General features: G+C 46.4%; 1 protein-coding gene across 1 annotated transcript in view; it reads right to left on the bottom strand.

Annotated features, from left to right (window-relative positions):
- LOC149334257 (uncharacterized) overlaps positions 1-19,230 on the bottom strand; it is a 28,729-nt gene extending 9,499 nt beyond the window's left edge. The window contains exons 1-2 of the mRNA XM_089557894.1: positions 18,945-19,230; positions 813-856 (exon numbers count right to left, since the gene is read on the bottom strand). Coding sequence (XP_089414020.1) covers positions 813-856; positions 18,945-19,230 — 330 coding nt within the window. The remainder of the gene's footprint in view (positions 1-812; positions 857-18,944) is intronic.
- Between the last annotated feature and the right edge of the window lie 1,045 nt (positions 19,231-20,275).

Below are 20,275 nucleotides of genomic sequence, written 5' to 3'. Positions count from 1 at the left end.
AAGTTTAACGAATAAATGCATTTATTAGGTTAACCAGAGAATGATGAGAACCACTGCAAGGTACTTGAGAAGGAAAGCATTTTTCCACAGGACCAGCTGCTCTATGCTGCTGAAATTCACTGCGCGCAACATCAGGTCAACTTTGCAGTGCTTGAAAGTGGCAGACATCCACCGCAGCACACCAGGGGCGAATCTTCTGTACGTCCGTCCGGCGGCATACGCGGCATCACGTCACGCCTGTCGGTTATGTTTCAGTACTGGTGTGCCTAGAAAGTTACCATACTGACACTGTGCGCTTTTGTTTTCAGCCTTTCTCGCATTAGGATAATTCTCGCGCATAATTCTGTGTGCTTTACAATATGTGCTTCAAAACTGTTTTTCAAAAATAGGTAATTTGAGGGAAGGCAGTAATTTTTCGCTGTGATTTTTTTATAGTTTTGCATAAAACACCAAGAAATAAGTGCCGCGGCGTACGATAATTTTCTGAATCTTGGGTACAATCAAGGACGCCGCGATTATTCTACTGTCTCATTTCGCAGCTACAATTTTTTGATGCTGTCATTTTATATTTTTAGAGATTAGACATTTCGCAGCCGAAGTTACAACCTGCCCCTAAGTAAAGCATTGGAGATTACAACGCATCTAAGTAAATAAAAGGGCATTGAGGTTTATGTCAAATGAAATTAGAGCTTATACGCAACTAGACGCTCGGAAAACACTGTCTTCGAAGACTGATTTCTTTGTCGCCTCTCTTCGCCTAACTTATTGTTGACACCTCTATCAAAAAATACAAGGTACTATATGGTACCTACATCTGCTATGTCGAGTACGTTGTTCAAGGTGATGTTTATGCATTCTGTGGAACAAAAAAATCAGCTTTAACACTCTTTGATGTTACACTGATTGAATGAAATGCATGCCTTACGTAAAAGCCAAAAACATAATCTACATTTAATACTTCGGGGCTTGCTAATATGTAGTGAATCAATGTCGCGATCGCTTTTTAATGAACGCGTCATGTCCATGAATCTTTCCCATTCGGCGCTTTATAAGTGGCCTTTATAACATGCTTCGTTTCGCATGAACGTGTTCGAGCCCCTTCGCCACTGATCCTGGGTCATAGCCCGGTGAGCTTCCGTGCTGCTCAAAGACACCATAGGGATGTCGTGTCCCTTTACGACTTTGTGCATATAAGACACAACCGTGAAGTTCGACTGTCCAAGTGTTCCACCCGCGATACAGTAGGGGTGCGGGAGAGGGAAATTTTCTTATTCATTTATTATGCCTCGAACTACTTCGTGTCCAAGTGTCCGTTCAATTCGACTGTTGACTTTTTATGTTTTTACCTTCTGCAGGTTTTCACCAACAGCAAAGAAAAGAGCGCGAGGAAGGCCGGCTAAGCGCAGACTTGTTCGAAAACATTCCTGTCGTCCTCGGTCGCAGGGTAAGATGAAAAAAAGACTGTTTGAGGCTTTTTTTACTATGTAAAAAAAATGAAGGGGCGTGCGTCAATGACTTGACAGGCACGTTGACTTAGCGGGACGTCGACGTCTTGAGGAAGACTAACCCATAGACCCTCCACGCATGCGCCCTACCCGTATACAAAAAGAAGGTAACAGCAGAACCCGCAGGACACTATTTTTGATGTGTTCTTTAATATATTTAGCTGTTTTTTTTAAATAAATTTTCCTGTATAATCTCAATTGACAATTTGCGACCTGCCTGTATATGCGGTCTTCAGCGAACTAAAAAAAAAACGTGCTAAAAGTTGCGGAAAATATAACGATTGACGTTTCGCCGCCCACACGGGTGTCTTGATCGCAATGAACGAAGGATGGGTAGGTGACCAGAAAGGGGTGATTTTTCAAAATGAGCCGATGTATATCTCGGAAAAATTTCTTCGTATCCGGTTAATCATTTTCAGTGTTGACTGAACGGGCAGGGGTTCCATGATCATGCGTTTTGGCCACAATTTTTTCTTGGCACTCACATGTGCCGTGTCTCAATCGATGGCAGTGGCATACCCAGTGTTTTGATGATGTTCAGCTAAAGCGTTTGAGAGAGTTTTTTTCTTTGCAGACAACATTTCGGTGTTGATTTGCCCTTTTCTGCCAGTTTCGCCTAAGCAGGCAGCGTCCCAATCACGAGCAGGCATCTTTTATACAACCCCCCGGGTGAATAACTGGACAAATGGGGAATTCTGTCATCCATTCGGTGATATACTTTGAGCACACATATGTTTGGAAGACGTAAGAGGCGTTTCTTACGGTAAATGATCCTGTTGACCCAGCTATCTAACCGGGGGTTGCCTGCAAAAAACCATGTCGTGATTTTGACACTGCCTGCATACGTTGAACACGAAAACGTAAGACGAGGAATCAAACAACATCAAAATTCGTCGACAAGGAAAAATTCTCTCAAACGCTTTAGCGGAACATCATCAAGGCATAGGCCACGCCATCGACTGAGACGCGGCGCGTGTGTCTGCCAAGGAAAATTACAGCCAAAACGCTTGCGATTCCTGTACATTCAGTAAATACACAAACGATTGACCGGACACGAAGAAATCTCCCAGAGATATACATCTGCTACTTTCAAAAAATCGCCCCTATATAGTTCCTGCCCCATCGTTCGCTACATTAGGATGAAGGAACCCGTTTGCGCGCCGAAGTGTGAATAGTTTTTTCTTTTTTTCTACACCTTTTGCAGGGCGTATATTTTGCCAAGTCGCTATGAATTCCCCTCTCCAGACAGGATACTGTCGAATCCTAATTTTTTGTATATAGGTTTAGTATTCGGTTTTCACCGGAACAGCGCGCACTAAGACACGGACACGAAGGGAGACACGACACACACGAGCGCTGACTTTCAACTGGTGTTGATTGTTTGGAACGAGGCATATATACAGTTCCAACAACACAAGGAAAACAAACCATCCATTCATAGATTCATAGTCAATTCATGCATGTCGCACTGACCAAAGACGATAACAACATTATCATTTTCCCTTCGCTAAAAATGCCAATTCTTTAGAACCGATCGATAAAGAGGGGCTACTGACGCATGCGTCTTTAGACCAGGTGATGTGCGCTGCTTCGATTATTTCGCGTGTTAATTGGTCACTGTGTTTACTTAAAATTTGTGTGCGAGTGAAGTCAGGGCGGCAAGTTTTGCTTTCACAGTCTCTAAAATGGATCCCGAGATGCCCTTTTACTGTGTTATGCACGTTATTAGTTTGCTCCTTCAGGCGTTCATTGAGGCATCTCCCCGTCTGACCCACATACAGCTTGCCGCATGACAAGGGAATGGAATACACTGCACCTTCTTCACATGACACGAATCGATTTTCATGCTTGATGTCGCATTCTCTGGGAATGAAATCAGTGTTAACCATTTTGCACATCTTCCCAAGCTTATCCGGAGCCGAAAACATAACCTTAACACGTGCTCTATTCGCTATCTTTTTTAGTCTGTGGGAGAAATAATGAATGTAAGGCACAACAGTAGTTTTTTCTTTTTCCTTCCGCGTCACTGAATCTGCCTGCTCCACTTTTCCATTTTTGCTCAAGCTACTGAGAACAGATTCGGACACTGATACTAGTAGCTGCTTGGGTGTCCGTGTCTTAGTGCGCGCTGTTCCGGTGAAAATGAGTTACCAACTTGCCCAAGCATCTGTTTTAGTATTCGGTGTTGTACGTTACCACGAAAAGTGCCCTAATGCATTTAGATGCGGCAAACCGGTTAGGTCCAATTGAAGCTTCACTAACTATAGCTCCTTGCTTGAGAGCAATTATTGAGCGGCCAAGTTGACAAGCAGTGGGTTGTGACGTAACAGTGTGGACTGAATCCAGCTTATATTAAAAGTAACAGTAGTGCAAATTTCTCACCAAAGCCAATTTATTAGCTTAGAACACAACATGCATTTTTCGGAATAGTCCCACAACAGCAAGTTCCTGAACTTACCCACGAGACAAATGTAAACTTTACACAATCAGACAACAAGCTAGTTGCCTGCTGTGCATAAATGTTATAAGAGCGCTGTAATATGCGCTGAACTTGGCCGTTGAAACTAAGAATGCCTTCGAGAACGCTTGGAGCAGATAGTTTCGCCCATACACTGCGCAGATATGAAGACCGAATGAAACAAAATAAAGCGGTCGGAGTATCAAAAAGGAAGCGGAGGGACGGGATAGTAAACAAATACGAATATTGAGTTTGCAATCACAGAAAAATTAAAGGAAGCACTTGTCGCTTAAGGTTACCCACGAATATTTCAATAAAACAAGTGACCTGCTCTGAAAAGCTGACAATAATTTCTCTACACTATTTTTGCATGAAATATTTATTAAATAATGATTTATTAAAGAACATTCAATGAATTTGAAAGACTGTTATTTGCCTAGCACACACATACATGGGCATGTGAGCTTGCGACAGTTAGCAAATTGAGCACACCGTGACATTTGATATGCAGCTCTTTCTCTGATCTAGGATAATAACAAGGCAGTACTACGTCATCATAACATCCAAAAAACTCAATGTGTGCAAAACTCCCTTCTTTCGTAGCTTAGTACTCAGTAGTACGTAAGTAGCGCGACCCGTCCATGCAACATTCACTTAGTAATTACTAGAGATAGGACTTCCGATTTCTAAATTGCCAAGAATATGTGTACTCTTCGTTTACGTTCAAAGCTGTCTGACTTTCAGATTGCCGTCACCGCTACGCGACACTTTTATGAAAGCGGTTCCTAGGATTTAGACGCAAAGAACCACTTGTGTACTTCAAATCACTGTCATGCGCACGCTAATCATGGCGTTTCTTAACCGTGAACGCAAATTATTTGCACGCAGTACTTCAATCAGCACAGTGAACACGAAGCACAATTCAGTCCTACGGCATCGTGCAGGAAATTTACAAAACTCACCGCGGAACATGCGGTTTAGTACAGATTACCAAACGAACTCCCGAAAGCCATACTGACGCCACCCTGCATGAAGGTATAAGATACCTCTCTGGCTGGGATAGGCACTCAGTGACAACGCCATACCCTGTAGTTGCAATGTGATACCAGCGGCGCCGTTTTCACATTGACACTTCCCTACGGAGCACCACTTGTTCGCATGCTGTACAGTTTTCGTTTGGAATCACATATCTGAAGTGTTTCATGTAAGAACGAAAAATGTGATACAAAAAAATTGGCTGTGGTTTGATCAATGGCTATCGCGAGTAGAACTGCGGAAGCAACGGCGCGGCAATCACAGCGGCGGCGGCATCTCAGGGGGCACTTTGACTGCCTAAAATGGGTAGAGGAGAAAGCGTTTTCCTCCAAAATTTGATTGCATCTGTGACACTTTGGTCGTCACCACTGGATGACGTCACGGATAATTAAGTATTAATTACTAAGTAGTGACATTGCTAATTAATGTCTAATTCCCGTTTATCACTAAATACTAATTAACTGTTAATTAATTATGCTTAAGCTTTACCTTTAGGAGTGGAACGCGACAGCGTGTTGTAGCGCTGCCAAGAAGTCCACGGAACACCACCACCCGCGCGGCGCGATGCCTTGCCCTTTGAACGCAACGCTTTTTGAGGAAAGGAAATGCCGCAATAATTCTCGGTCATTGAGGTGGACACCAGAACCGCACCGTACAGGAAGGGAGGAAGTGGGAGTGAAAGAGACAAGAGAAAGAGGGGTCGTAATGAAGAAACTAAAAATTGTATTTGAGGAAAGGATATTATGCACTAACTGTCTCACACTCGCTCCTAGCTCATGCGCAATTGGAGCTCTTCGGGTCTCCGCGCAATCACTCACGCCTTGCGTAGTATTGCTTCCGCAACAAAATCACATATCGTCTTTCCGAAGGCTACAGTTTCAAAAGCGTACGACTCCCATTTTGGTTGGTATGTCAAAAGACAAGTGTGCACACGCAGCTGACGAGAGCATAGCGCGCAGACAAAAGTAACCAAGCACTCAAAATCAACGCTTAAAAAAGGCGAGCATCCGTAGGAGACAAAATCACAAGATTGCAAGATACGCTTTCCAAGGCTGGTAGCTAGCGGCAAGAAAACCTCAGAATAGGCTGGTGGACGGCGTAAGAGCCGCTGCGAGCTGCTGTGCGGCAACGCATACACAGATATTGAAGTGGAAAAAAGAGCTACTTAACGCGGCAAAACACAAAAAGTAGTGTTGTGGCGCCCCTATCGGAAGCCTGCGGTAATAAAATAGGCATTATTGCGACTGGCTTTCGAACCCACGACAGCACGAACTCATAATCTTCGCTGGCCTGTGCACGAGAGCACTGTGCTTTTTGCGGGCTCTGGAACAAGGCCCTGGAACAAGTAGCAACGCGAGACGGGACAGATAACTCTGAAACGACTGTGGGTTAAGTGCGATAGCTTCTGTGTTGTATGAAATTTCCTCGGTGTTCTAGGCGCCCTATCTCGACAGATCGGCCTCATCGCTGACAGGGAACTCGTAGACCATGGACGTTCTGATACCAAGGTTAGTTCAATCCATTTCTGCTATCACAGATGCCGAGTTTCCATCATCATCATCAGCAGCAGCAGCCTCACTACGCCCACTTAAGTGCAAAGGCCTCTCCCATGTCTCTCCAATGAACACTGTCCTTTGCCAGCTCCAGCTACCGTATCCCCGCAAACTTCTTAACCTCATCCGCCCCCCTAACTTTCTGCCGTCCCCTGCTACGTTTGCTTTCTCTTAGAATCCACTCCGTTACCCTTGAGGGCTAGCGGTTATCTTGCTTTCGCATTACATGCCCTGCCCAAGCGCATTGCTTCCTGTTAATTTAGACTAGGATGTCACTAATCCGCGTTTCTTTCCTCGCCAACTCTGCCCGCTTGCGGCCTCTTTACATTACACCTATCATTTTTCTTTCCATAGCTCGCTGCGTTGTCCTTAACTTACGTTGAACCCTTTTCGTTTGCCTCCACGTTTGTGAAAATTGAAAACTCGTTTTGAGGAAAGGAAATGGGAGCGGCGACAGTTTCATATATCTCGTTGGACACCCGAATGTCGCCGTGAGGGAAGGGAGGAAGCTGGGACCGAAAGAAGACAGAGAGAAAAAGGTGCCGTTGAGGAGGACTCCAGAGTAATTTCCACAACCTGGTGATCTTTAACGTGCAGTGACATCGCACAGCACTCGGGGACTTTTCCGTTCCGCAGAGAAGAATATAGGCGTGGATCAATCTTGCTTCAAAAAACGCGCTCTTCCTGATATCCTAAACGTGTTTCACAAACCAGTTTGGCACCAGTTATAATTATGTAATTTGAGATTGGGACTGCTCATTGTGAAGAAAAAAAGAACCCGACTGGACGGTGACTGCTGTGTGATGCAAGGGTTACCGATAACTGCGGAAGCATTCTCATTTTGTATTATACAGAGGTAAGCAATTTTATAGGGGTATTCATACGCTTAAAGCTATAGATAACTCTTCGTTTACCATATATACTTTCTTTGACCAGCAGCCCTTTGCAGTCCCTAGGCGAGTAAGCTTATTCTCCGGCGGAGCGTTTCGCAGCACTTGCCGCAGACGTAGAGTGGCATATTTTTCCGCTGTCCGCATACCCGTCTCCCCGCACGGTAAGGATGCTGCAGTTGCGCATAGTATTCTCTCCATACCCACCTCGCTCCACGCTAAACGCCCTCCCATTGCGCTTTCCTCACCTGTCACCAAACTCTCCTCTTTCCCTGTGGGTGAGCAGACTACTACTATTACTACTAAAACGCTGATAGCGAACCCAAGAAACGTTCGTTTAGGAACTAGCCCTTTCATAACTGTGCGGTGCATTTCAGGTCTGCAGAATAACAAAATTCGCATTCATGGAGTTACTACCATAAACAGCATTTCTTTTTAAATTTGTGATGAAAGCTTCGCCATACTGCCTTTTTAGATTTTAGCCTGCGTATAGGTTTTTTAGCGGCAGTAGGTGTTGAGTTCTGTTACGTTGCGTTGCGGCCCTAAAATTCACTATAGTGTGTCCGACTACAGGAGTAACAAATATATGTTAACCTTGTGCTTCTTGCCTCAGTGCAAATGTGTGCAAGTAGGCCTTGCTTCTACCGTGAAATATCCGCGAACACGCGGAGGCGCACACATTGCTTCATAGACATTTTTGATGCGACAGCTTCACGGCTACGGCACTGGGAGTTTTTGCACCGACGCCTAATGAAAACACATCATAACTGTGAGCAAAAACATCGTGCTCTAAATAGGTAAGATTTCTATCTCTATCGGGCTTGACGTTTTTTTCTTTCCATCTTGGCAACACTTCATTTTTTGTCATCGCCATTCGCACATTCAAGGAAGAAAAATCAACAAAACTAGCATTTTTCTTGGGTTTCTGAAGAGAAAACCTGCAAACGTTTTCGACGAATAAAACAGGTTCGCAGTGGGCGTGGTTGGTTCGAGCGGATAACTCCGGCTGCATTTGATTCACGTTCACCCGCCAGCCATTCAGGTTACCTTACCACATATCCGACCCTGAACGTGAGCTCCAGGTGGACCTGAGTGACCGTGGCCCGAGCGTTCTGCTGAGGTGATTTTCAGTGCTCTGAAGCTATATTTGTCATTATGTCTCGAAATTTCTTGGCCCCACAAGGCACAACACCACATTTCCTGTTGTGTCTCCCCGCTCTTCCGCAGGATTTAATTATGCTGCATATACCCACAAGCCACTGAATATTTGATTTAATGGGTCACACAAAAGTGAAGCAGATCGTAAATTAATTTCATGCGGTAAATTTCAGCGGAAAAGAACGAAAGAAAGGTAAATGTAACCTTCCTCTTTGATTGCAGTTTGCCGCAACCAAAACTCACCGCGATCCTGCTACCTTACAGAGCATATACCTCAGATTAGTTCCAATGGTGCTTCCATTTCGAAGGTATCCTCCCGCTCAGTCCTCGCGCGCTGGTTATGGAGGGAAACTGAGGTTGTGGTGCCTTCTTAGAGAATGAAAATGGCCCCCTTTATACCCGTTTTATCAGTGATAGAGAGAAATCCTGCTGTTTCATTATAATTAAAAGCTTGAAATAGCGCGTACATGAGACTGGAAGAGGACTGACTCAGACTTACTGAGCATTCAAGAAGGCAGAAAAAAAAAATTGTCGTACTTGGCTTAGCAGAGAGGACCGGTGCAGGTGCAAGGAAAAGCAGTGCGACGGCGGGAACAAGAAGTGCCATCGTGGAGACTGGGCGACTGATTCTGGTATTTTGAATTTAAAAAAACACAATGTCTAAATACAGGTTTAGCCGAGCTGTCGAGTACTTCTGTATAAGACTGCTGTGATCGCTTTTTATACCCTGAATTGCAGGAGATTTTTTATGCGCTTAGTGAAGGGGTACGGTGACCTGCACCTGCTATCACGAGCAGCGCATGTCAAGGTTGCCTCGGTCGTTTGTGCCAGCGCATGCGGTTTCTTTTTTACACAGGAGGGCCTGTGTTTGCGTTTCAGCTTTTTACCTTCGATTTATTTTAAATGGGATTATAAAAGCAGGCAGCACGGCTGAGCGAGTTTTGCTTTTCCTAAACGTTGACGCATTTCCGCCCTCTTTCGCGCGATAAAAAGGGCGAACGTTTCCATCAATGTTGTCGTCATGATATTTCATTATAAATAGCTAGCGCGTTCTAAACATAGTGAAGGCATTCGATGGGCGCTGAGATGTTGATGGTGAGAGTACTTTGTGTGGTGACGTGTTAACAAAAGCCTGGTTCACTACGACCATGAAATGGGCACTTTGATTGGGCGCGTGGGGGGCCCTTTTAGAACGTGCACGTGGAACTTCTGTCGACGCTGTAGTGTCCAGTGCACCTTTAGTACAAGTCGAGTTGTACACTCGATTACGACATTAGAGGCGGCCAAGAACAAGTTTTGCACCGGTCCTGTACTGCCGAGCAGCGGTAAAAGTCCCACGATAATATTACCATGCAGGACTCCAACCCCGTGTCTAGTATCCAGAGACCTGGAGAGCAAAACTGATGCATGTACTTGAATTCAATGGAATTGCCGTCATTTCCATGAATAATGATTATAAGGGGGATTTAAGGAAAAAGTTGCTGAGAGCAACTAGGCAGCAGCGGCAATCGCACCATTAATACTTAAAGAAAGCATAGTTGGCTCAAACTAAGCCATCAAACTGAAATTCAATACAAGAATAAAAGCACAAAAACCAAGAAGTTGCGGGCAAAGTAAAAATCAATAGATATATTTATAAGATAAACAATGAGGAATAAAAGCTGAATGATTACCGAAATTACAGAGGCGACTATCGAACAAAGGTATCACTCATCAATAACAATATGCCGCGAAAGCATTCATGACGATACAAAAAATCAAGCAAGAACGTAGGTCATATTAAAGTACCACAAAATTTTCGTACAAATGTTAAGCGCTACAAAAAGACACATATGTGTCATTGCGCATGAGATTGCTTAATAGCCGTGGTAAGCGATGATTTAACATTTGGAAAGTGTAGTTAGTGCGAGGATGCGGCACCCCACCCCAGAACACGGCGGAAGTTGATGCAGTTTTAGCATGCATTACCATTAGACGCTCCACCGTGAAGGGAAATTGTCCGGCGTTGCCCGGCATAACCTTGTCTGCCCTTGCCACCATCTGCCTCTTCCTAAGTGGAAAGAGAAATCCATGTTTAAAACAAAAGCTTTACTAAGCCATGCTCCACGAATTTCTCCGACTCCGTCGCTTTGACCTTCAGTGACCTTCAGCCGCTCCGGAGTTGCGCTGGCTCAACGATGTGGCTACCCACGTCTCTCATCTGGCTACCGCTGGCTACGCTGGCTACCCACGCTGGCTACCGGCAGCGCGCGCGCTCTCTCCACCGCCGCAGCTGAAGCCGCCGCGCACGCGCTCTCTCGCTGCCAGACCACGTGACTGGTCCCGCGCTAGGCCGCGGTTCAAAGAGGAGCGCACCGCTCACCTAGGCACCTTGCTACATTTCAGTCCATCATAAAGGACACAACATACTTCCTATCTGGTAGAGCCGACAACGCCATCCCCCACGATGCCTTGCTCGTAACCCTTGAGTTTGCGTCTGTTTATACCGACGTTCCTCCCTTCGATGGCATCCTGTCAGTTGTGCAGGTTTTTCAGAAACGAAACTTATGTTGTGCACTTTATAACCCTACGCTAGGTAAACTTTTGAAATTATTACTCCAACTTGACTTCGAATTTGATGGCAGACTCTATGTTCATATTTATTTATTTTTATTGCGAAAGCAATACTACTCCCAAGTAAGACATGATGTTGGGTTGTCGGTTTATGGTTAGAGCGAAACAAAACTGCGCGAAGACGACGGGACAAAAGAAAGGCACGAATACACAGACACAAAACGCAGACTTCCAACTGACTTTATTTCGTAAAAGCAGGGTGCTTATAAAGGCAATCACAGCAAACTAGGAGACAAGCAGAAGCAACGTGCGAACGGCAATGACAAAGTCAACAAGACCACGTGTGAATTACGACGCATGAAAAGTTCGGATGTGTCCATCTAAGAAATTGATTTCTTGACATGAAAGAGGTAAAGAAGGGGCACCAACACACTTATCACCCCTTTTAGAAATGAAATAGGCCTCGATAACTTCTCTTTCGGTTTTTGTTTTGGCCTTTGAAAGGAACTTTGTTTTTTCCAGGTAAGGTGAACAGTTTTTGGAGTCGCAGTTCTTACAGTGCAAGGGTAGATTGCTGCCAGTGCCACTGCTAAGGGATCGCCTGTGTTCTAAAGCGCGCTCATTAAAACAACGGCCAGTCTGGCCTATGTAGGAACGACCGCATGACAAAGGTATTTCGTAAACAACTTCGGAAACACATTTTGTAAACTTGTTCCGGTGGTTCTTCTTGCAAGTGGTGGGTTCCTTTATTGTTCCAGCCAGTAGAGGGCACACTTTTTTCAGCTTGCAGGGAGCCGAAAAAACAACGCGTATCCCATACCTTTCTGCTACCTTCTTGATGTTATGGGAAAGGCAATGAAAATACGGCATGACTAATGGTGGCTTGGGATCCGAGCATCCTTTATCTTTTTCATGTGTAGATTTTAGCCTTTGAAGCAGGCTTTCGCAGGTGCCAAGAAGTAGATGACGGGGATAGCCAGCGGAAAGAAGGCGCTCAACTTGACAGTGAAAACTGGATGACATGGTGTGGGTTCAGAATTTCTGCAGGGCAGAGAGGCAGGCAGACATGATGATGCCACGTTTGACTAGCTTAGAATGAGCGCTTTTATAGGCTAGTAGACTCTTTTTCCACCTTGGGCTATGCGACCAGCAAACGTGGGCATCAGTGAAGTGCAGATTTAAGTCTAAAAACTGTATGCGGTTGTCCCTTGTCAGTTCATGAGTAAAAAGTAAGCCTTGCCCCTCAGAGGAGAAGACGTTAAGAATGTTAGTGACAGCACTGCCAAGGTCATAGTTAGAAGAATTGTCCAGAATCACTAGAAAGTCATCGACATAACGAAACGCACGTGATACAGGGTGGTTTAAAAGCTCTTTTTCTAAGCGTCTGTCTAAAAAAGCCATAAAAATGTCACACAGCACTGGAGCAACCAAAGACCCAATGCAAATTCCGGACTTTTGAACATAAAATCGTCCGTCGTAGAAAGTGGCTGTGGAACTCAGCCCTGCTTTTACGAAATAAAATTAGTTGGAAGTCTGCGCTTTGTGTGTGTGTATTCGTGCCTTTCTTTTGTCCCGTCGTCTTCGCGCAGTTTTCTCTCGCCCTACTCCCAAGAACGGCCTTTCTCGTAGCGGCGGCCACTTGGCACGTTTGACCTGTAGAATGATCCCTGACGTCATACCATGTCGAGTGACGTCACAGCGTGACGTCATACCAGGAGCGAGCGACGGGCTACCAACTAGGCTCCCCAGGTAACGGCGGCCGCTAGAGGCGCTAGTGACGTTATGCCGTCACTAACCAGTAAGTATGCCGGCCATGAGGACGGAGAAAGAAAGAGTATTAAACGACAGGTTAAAAACGCGGATGTTAAATATTGGATTAATTCAATGGAAAAGAAACATAGTGTAGAACTATATCGATACTAAAAATGCAGATCAGGAAAGAATTTTTCTATGATAACTCAAGAGGCAGTGCCCTACTTTTTGAAGCTAGGTTAGGGTGTCTTAGAACGCGCAGCTACAAAAAGAAATTTAACGAAGAAGATGACACATGTGCAGTGTGTGGTAGATCTGTGGAAACAATTGAACACCTCATAATCAAATGTGATGGTATCCATCCGGATGTCGATGCAGGCACAGTCACTCTTTCGGAGGCCCTAGGGTTTAAAGATAACAATGGTCATGTAAATAAATCTGCAGTGGAAGTCAGCAAAAACCGATTGGAGGATTGGTGGCTGAAAAGCAGAGATGTGGCATAAGGTTAGAATTGTAGGAAATCGTAAGTAAAGATGATGGCGAATCTTAATGAGAATTGCCAACACAGTAAACAAAAAAAAATAAAAAAAGCTCCTGGTATGACGTTCATCCATCGTGACGTCATACCAGGAGCCAGAGGCGGGCTACCAACTCGGCTCGTCGGGTAACGGCGGCCGCTTGGCGCAGCACGCCGCGCTCTTCCCACTACAGGTGCTTCATATGCAGTATAAAACGCCGGCTTTCGAAACCTACCAGGCTTAACCAAAGCTAAGCCTCCGCCAATTTTTTATAGCCATGCCTTCAAAGCCCCAGGGGGCGTCACAGAAGGGAGCGGAATAAGCAGAAGAAAAGTGGTCATAACGCAGCAAAACAGAAACAAATGTAATACTGCAAAGAAAACCGTAAGTGTACTCAAGATAGATGATCCCATTGGGTAACAAGGCAGATTAGGCAACACTATGTTTTCAGCGGCTATTTTCAGCAAACAAGTGTCAGAAATATTGGCAATCAAGGTGGGCAAGTGGTTCCAATCGCTGGCCCTTCTCGGTATAAAGGAGTTAAAATATGCATTGGTCCGGCAGCATGAAATGCGAACATTATGGCGGTGATTCTTTCGATGTGATATGAAATATGGTGCAAATTGAACATCCCATTTTTAACTGGTGATTGTTGCAGTAAATTATCTGAACAATTAGCATTCGCAAGAATTACCCACGAAGGGCAAGGCTAGAAAGGTTCAAGTTACTTTTCGTTGCAGTTACGCTACCAGTGCGGTGAACGTCAGACAACATAAATCGGGCGCTACGTTTCTGTGCTGATTCTAATTGATTAGTAAGAGTTTCGAGTCCCCGGTCCTACACAGAGCACGCGTGTTCTAATTTCTATCGCAATAAGGTTTTGTAGAATAGTAGCTTTAAAGAAGATGAAGCCATGGAAATGTTACAACGCAAGCAGCCAAGCATGCGTTTACTATTGTTAACAACATTATGGACGTGTGCCTGCCATGAAAGGTTAACATTTATGTGAACACCTAAACATTTGTACATTATTACTTGCTCAAGTACACAGACTGAAATATGGAAGAGACTAAATTCACTTCAGTAAACCCGTGTGAAACACGCATAACCTTACATGTGTTAGTGTTCAGTTCCATAATTCAAGTGTTACACCAATACCTTATTTAAGGCGCATTGCATGATGGATGAGTCTCGAACGGTATTGATAACTCGATAATTAACACAAAAATCTGCGAAAAGCCTGATTGTGGAGTTAATAGAGTTTGGCAGATCATTCATAAAAATTAGGAAGAATAGCGGCCCCAGTGCGCACCCTTGAAGCACTCCTGAGGTAAAGGAGCATGGTGCAGAACTAGCGTTATTTGCAGTGACGATTTTGAGTTCTTTTACGCAAACAACTCTCGATCCATGAAAGAATGCTTGGGTCAATGTGCAGTTTGCTCAGGTTAAAAAAAGAAGTTGGTGATTAACAACACTAAATGGTTTCTGAAAATCTAAACACATGCAGTAATGGAAAAGTCCCTTATCTAATATGTGAAATATAATGACGGGTGAAGGCAAGGAGTTATGTCTCATACGATAATTATTTACGGAAGCCATGCTGATGAGGCAAAAAAACGAATGATTTCATAGAATTTGGCGAGATTAGATTATATGACGTGTTCAAACATTTTGCATGGGACATTTGTTACCGATATGGGTCTTTAATTAAGGATACAATGAGCATCCTCAGACGTGAATATTGGCACCACCTGAATATTAGCACTGGAAGGTTGCCCACCAAGGTGGGCAACCTTCCAGTCCCCGGGCAGCGCTCCTGATTCAAAAGTTTGTGAAAACATTTTCACACAGTTCAATGGAGGAATAAACACTTGCATTCTATAAAAACTTAGAATTTATGCCGTCGTTTCCTGAGGACAAAGAAACTTTTAGATTATTAATTAGATTTTGTATACCAAGGCTGTAAACCACAGTTGGGTGCATTAAGTGATTCTGCACAGAGTAAAAAGAGGGAAGGGAAACAGGCGATTGCGGTAAAAAAAAATAATAACTTTAGAAAAGGTGTCCTTGAGCACCTAAGGAGAGTGTGGCGAAAGGATGGTTGCTCCACTGCTATGCTTTAGACATTTAGCTTTGCACCTCGGCCCAGAGATAAAGTTCCAAAATTTGTTTGCGTTGTCAATGAACTATGACGAAAATGTGACATGAAAAAGACTTGCTTGGCGTCTTTTAATGCTCTCCGATAATCAGAAGATATGGCACGATAAGAATCCCAGTGATCAAAACTACCGCTGATTTTGGATGTGCAATAAAGCCGTTTTTTTTCTATTTCAAAGGCGTGTTAAGGAAGCAGTGAAGGGGACATCGGATATAAAGTGAACATGGATGTGAACACGCATCGCTGCCAACTATGCCAGCATACGTACGGGTTCATCAGAAGACCATTTTCTAGCTACACACCGATTAAAACCCATCTGCTATAAGAGATTCATTGCTGACATTTTTTTTTTCATCCGGAAGCATGGAGAAGCAGAACTTCTATTACTCATCTCTGGTTTTAACAACGCGCATGAGGCCATTACTCTCATTCTTGCTCGTCAGCCACATTTAGTTTTATAGATGTGAGAGTATCAATAAAAATTCGCAAACTTAACACTGATTTATACCGGAAACCTAGTGATAGGAAACCTTGTGTCCGTGCCTTTTTAGAGCTATGGGGCTAGTGACAGACTCCAACGCATACATTTAGAAAGTAGCCAGCTTAAACACAGGAAGGCTAGCATCCCTACAGAGAAGCTGTCCGCCTTAAAGGGATATGTTCTGACGAGCGCGACTTCGAAAGGAACTGTACAAACCTCCTGAACACCCTGATTAAACAAAAGTACACAGCGCTAATAATAAACGATGCGGAAAAACGCGCACCCCTTCATGACCGTGAGGTACTGCTCTAAGTAGAATGCCACCTATCGGATCAATCACAAATCAACCTGCTACTAACCCATTCAGCTTCGATTGCGAACGTCCCGAGGATTTTGTAAAAAAAAAACACCATGTCATTCTGGTGCAAAGTGATCGACTGAACCCGATTTTTCACCAAGCCCCCGTGTTGCAGTTCATCTAAAATAAACCAAAGTGTACCAATTGCCTGTCATACATGCAATAAAGTGCATTGCAAAGTTTGCACATAATAGCTTCCACCACTGCATCGAAATATAATGTGAAAATTCGGTGTTAGAGCAACGTAATCTACCATCTTCTATGTTCAATCTGCAAAATTCAACATGAGGTAAAAAAAAAACTTGGCTCAAATATTCGTTTTAATAATCATCAAGCTCATTGTAAGACACTGCCTAACCTTCCTATATCTAAACATGTGAACAACACCAAGCACCTGTGGAGACGAATCGTGGGCACCAGTCATCGTCGGGTCTCCACAAATACATTCGGCTGGACGCGCTCAGCAAGGCTGAGACGGAACAGCGCTGCGCCGGCCTTGCAGTTAAGCAGCCATGAAAATCCAGTCTGCGCGTGCTTGGCAGGCGTACTGGGACAGTCGTCGTCTTCTGCTGCCGGACCACGATGGCACACTACAGGGCCCCACCTCTAGCGATGAAGCCATGAGCGAAGTGTGAATGGCGAAAAGCGGATATTCTTGGCGCAAATCGTACGCGACGAGGACTGGCACGGTCGGGAGGGAATGCAGCGGCACAGTTAACGATGACGTCGGTGTCAAGATGAGCAGGTTTAAGGCGGTCAACTGAGATTGTGTCCTGCCGGCCGTTGATGAGCAGGAGAAAGTGCTTAGGAGCACGCCGGAGCACTTGGTAGCGACCATCGTATGGTGGCCCTAAGGGCGGGCGTACGGCATCGTGGCGAACAAAGACGTGAGTGCACCGCTGAAAGTCGGAGGGGACGTGGATACGACGGGAATACTGGCGTTGACGTGGTGGAACGACAGTGCTCATAGCGCTACGTAGGCGGTAGGCGTAATCTGAGACGTCAGCAGGCGTGGGTGTTGAGGGCTCGAAGAATTCGCCAGGAATACGGAGAGTAGTGCCAAACGTGAGCTCTGCTGCACAGGTAGAAGAGTCACTGCGAAGTGCAGTGCGGAGACCAAGCAGGACGAAGGGTAGGCGCTCAATCCATGGCGAAGGAAAAGCGGACGCCATAAGTGAAGCTTTCAGCTACCGGTGAGAACGCTCAAAGACACAGTTGGAAATCGGGTGGTAAGAGGTCGTCTTGATGTGATTGACGCCGAGGAGCCGAGATAGGTTAGCAAATAAGGCGGAGTCAAATTGACACCCACGATCAGTCGTAATAGGGCAAGGGACACCGTAGCGGCTTATCACAGTGTGATGAATGCTCTTGCGATCGACTCCGCCGTTATGTCCAGAAGGGGCATCGCTTCAGGCCATCTCGTGAACCTGTCAATGCAGGTTAACAGGTAGCGGTGGTTCCTGCAGGGAGGAAGGGGACCGACAATGTCGACGTGCAGATGGCTGAAGCGGGCGTCCGGGGACGGGAACGTGCCAAGCGGCAGCGCAGTTTGTCGATGCACTTTGCTTTTCTGACAGCTCAGGCACGCGCGCGACCAGCGGCGAACGTCGACGTTGATGCGAGGCCAGACATAGCGAGCCGTGACAAGGCGCTGTGTTGCGCGAATGCCAGGATGGGCCAAAGAATGGAGGGCATCAAAGACGGTTCGTCGGTATGGTGGAGGCACGTAGGGGCGAGGGCGACCGGTTGATGTATCACAAACGAGGGGAACGGCGCAGTCAGGGAGCAAGACGTCCCCCAACACCAGAGAGGATTGTCGCGCGTGCGAAACCGTTGCAACTCGGCATCGGCTCGTTGAGCAGCAGCCATAGCTGTGAAGTCGATGACTGGTCGTCCATTGTCCGTCGCATTGACTTCAGCACGTGAAAGAGCGTCGGCAACTATGTTGGACTTGCCGCTGACGTGACGAATGTCGCAGGTAAATTCGGAAATGTAGGCGAGCTGCCTGATTTCGCGAGGAGCGTAGGAGGTACTGTTGGATGCTAGCGCGGACGTCAGAGGTTTGTGGTCAGTGAGGATATGAAATCTGCGTCCCTCGAGAAAATGTCGGAAGTGCTTCACGGCTGAATATATTGCTAGCAGCTCTCGGCCGAAGGTGCTGTAGCGGCGTTGAGGGGGCGCAAGCATCTTGGAAAAGAAGGCAATTGGCTGCCAAACATGAGCGACAAACTGTTGCAATACCGCGCCGACAGCAGTGTCCGATGCGTCAACCATGACGGACGTGGGCGCGTCACATTTAGGATGAACCAGCAGCGTCGCTCCGGCAATGGCTGCTTTGATGCCGCTGAATGCGCGGTCAGCGGCATCGGTCCAAGCAACAAGAGCGGTCGGCTTGCTGTGGCCCGAGTGAAGGTCGTGGAGAGGCTGCAGTATTGCAGCGCAGCGAGGAATGAAGCGCCGATAATACTTGGCGAGGCCAAGAATTTCGCGCAGTTGTCGGGTGGTGGTGGCCCGGGGAAACTGACTGATGGCGGTGACACGGGCCGGCAAGGGGCGAATGCCATGGGCGTTGACGCGATGGCCGAGAAAGTCCAATGCAGCAACGCCGAACTCGCTTTTCGGTCCGTTGACCACGAGACCAAAGCGGCTGAGTCTTTCGAGCACTTGACGCAGGTGGAGCTTGTGGGCCTCTGCCGTAGGGCTGAAGACGAGAATGTCGTCAAGATAGACAAAACAGCACGTCAGGCCGCGTAGGACTTGGTCAACGAAACGCTGAATAGTGTGGGCAGCGTTGCGAAGGCCGAAAGGCATCCTGAGATATTCCAACATGCCAAAAGGTGTAATAATGGCGGTCTTCGGGATATCCGACGGTTCCACAGGAATCTGATGATATGCCTTTACAAGATCGACTTTGCTGAAGATTGTGCAGCCATGTAGAGCCGATGTAAAATCTTGGATGTGGGGAATCGGGTAGCGGTCAGGGACTGTGGCCTTGTTGAGGGCTCGGTCATCGCCGCACGGCCGCCAGTCGCCGGTCTTTTTGGGCACCATGTGGAGAGGCGACGCCCAAGGACTGGAGGAGGGGCGGATGATGGTTTGGTTTATGGGGTTTAACGTCCCAAAGCGACTGAGGCTATGAGAGACGCCGTAGTGAAGGGCTCCGGAAATTTCGACCACCTGGGGTTCTTTAACGTGCACTGACATCGCACAGTACACGGGCCTCTAGAATTTCTCCTCCAAAGAAATTCCAGCCGCCGCGGCCGGGATCGAACCCGCGTCTTTTGGGACAGCAGCCGAGCACCATAGCCACTGAGCCACCGCGGCGGCGGAGGGGCGGATGAAGCCAAGTTCTAGCATATGCTCAAATTCCTCTTTGGTGACAGCGAGGCGGTCCGTTGCGAGGCGACGAGCGCGAGCAAACACGGGAGACCCAGTCGTCACAATATGATGAGTCCCGTTGTGAGCGACTGGAGCTTGGAGGGACGGGGGTCGGAAGACATCTGGAAACTCAGCAAGGATGCTGGACCAAGGGTTGGAAACGGTGCTGTGCGCCTGGAGGAGCCGGAGTGGTGGAGCGCGGCAACAGACGCCTTGGACGACTAGGCTTGTTTCTGAATCCAGTATTCTGTTTTGCCGCATGTCAACTAGGAGCCTGTAGTGCCATAGGAAGTCGGCGCCGATGATTGGCGTGCGCACGTCCGCGATAACAAATACCCAGCGAAAGGTACGGCGGAGTCCGAGGTCAAGCGTTACCGACTTCTGGCCGTGTGTCCGTATGGTGGATCCGTTGACTGCGGTCAGAGGAGGAGAGTCTAAAGGACGGCGTCGCTCGGCCAACGTAGGCGGAAGAACACAG

Source organism: Amblyomma mixtum, chromosome 8, assembly GCF_055824585.1.
Source record: "Amblyomma mixtum isolate Tamu chromosome 8, ASM5582458v1, whole genome shotgun sequence".
Classification (NCBI taxonomy): domain Eukaryota; kingdom Metazoa; phylum Arthropoda; class Arachnida; order Ixodida; family Ixodidae; genus Amblyomma; species Amblyomma mixtum.
Note: the sequence above shows the minus strand (reverse complement) of the source record. Positions and strands in the feature narration are given on the sequence as shown.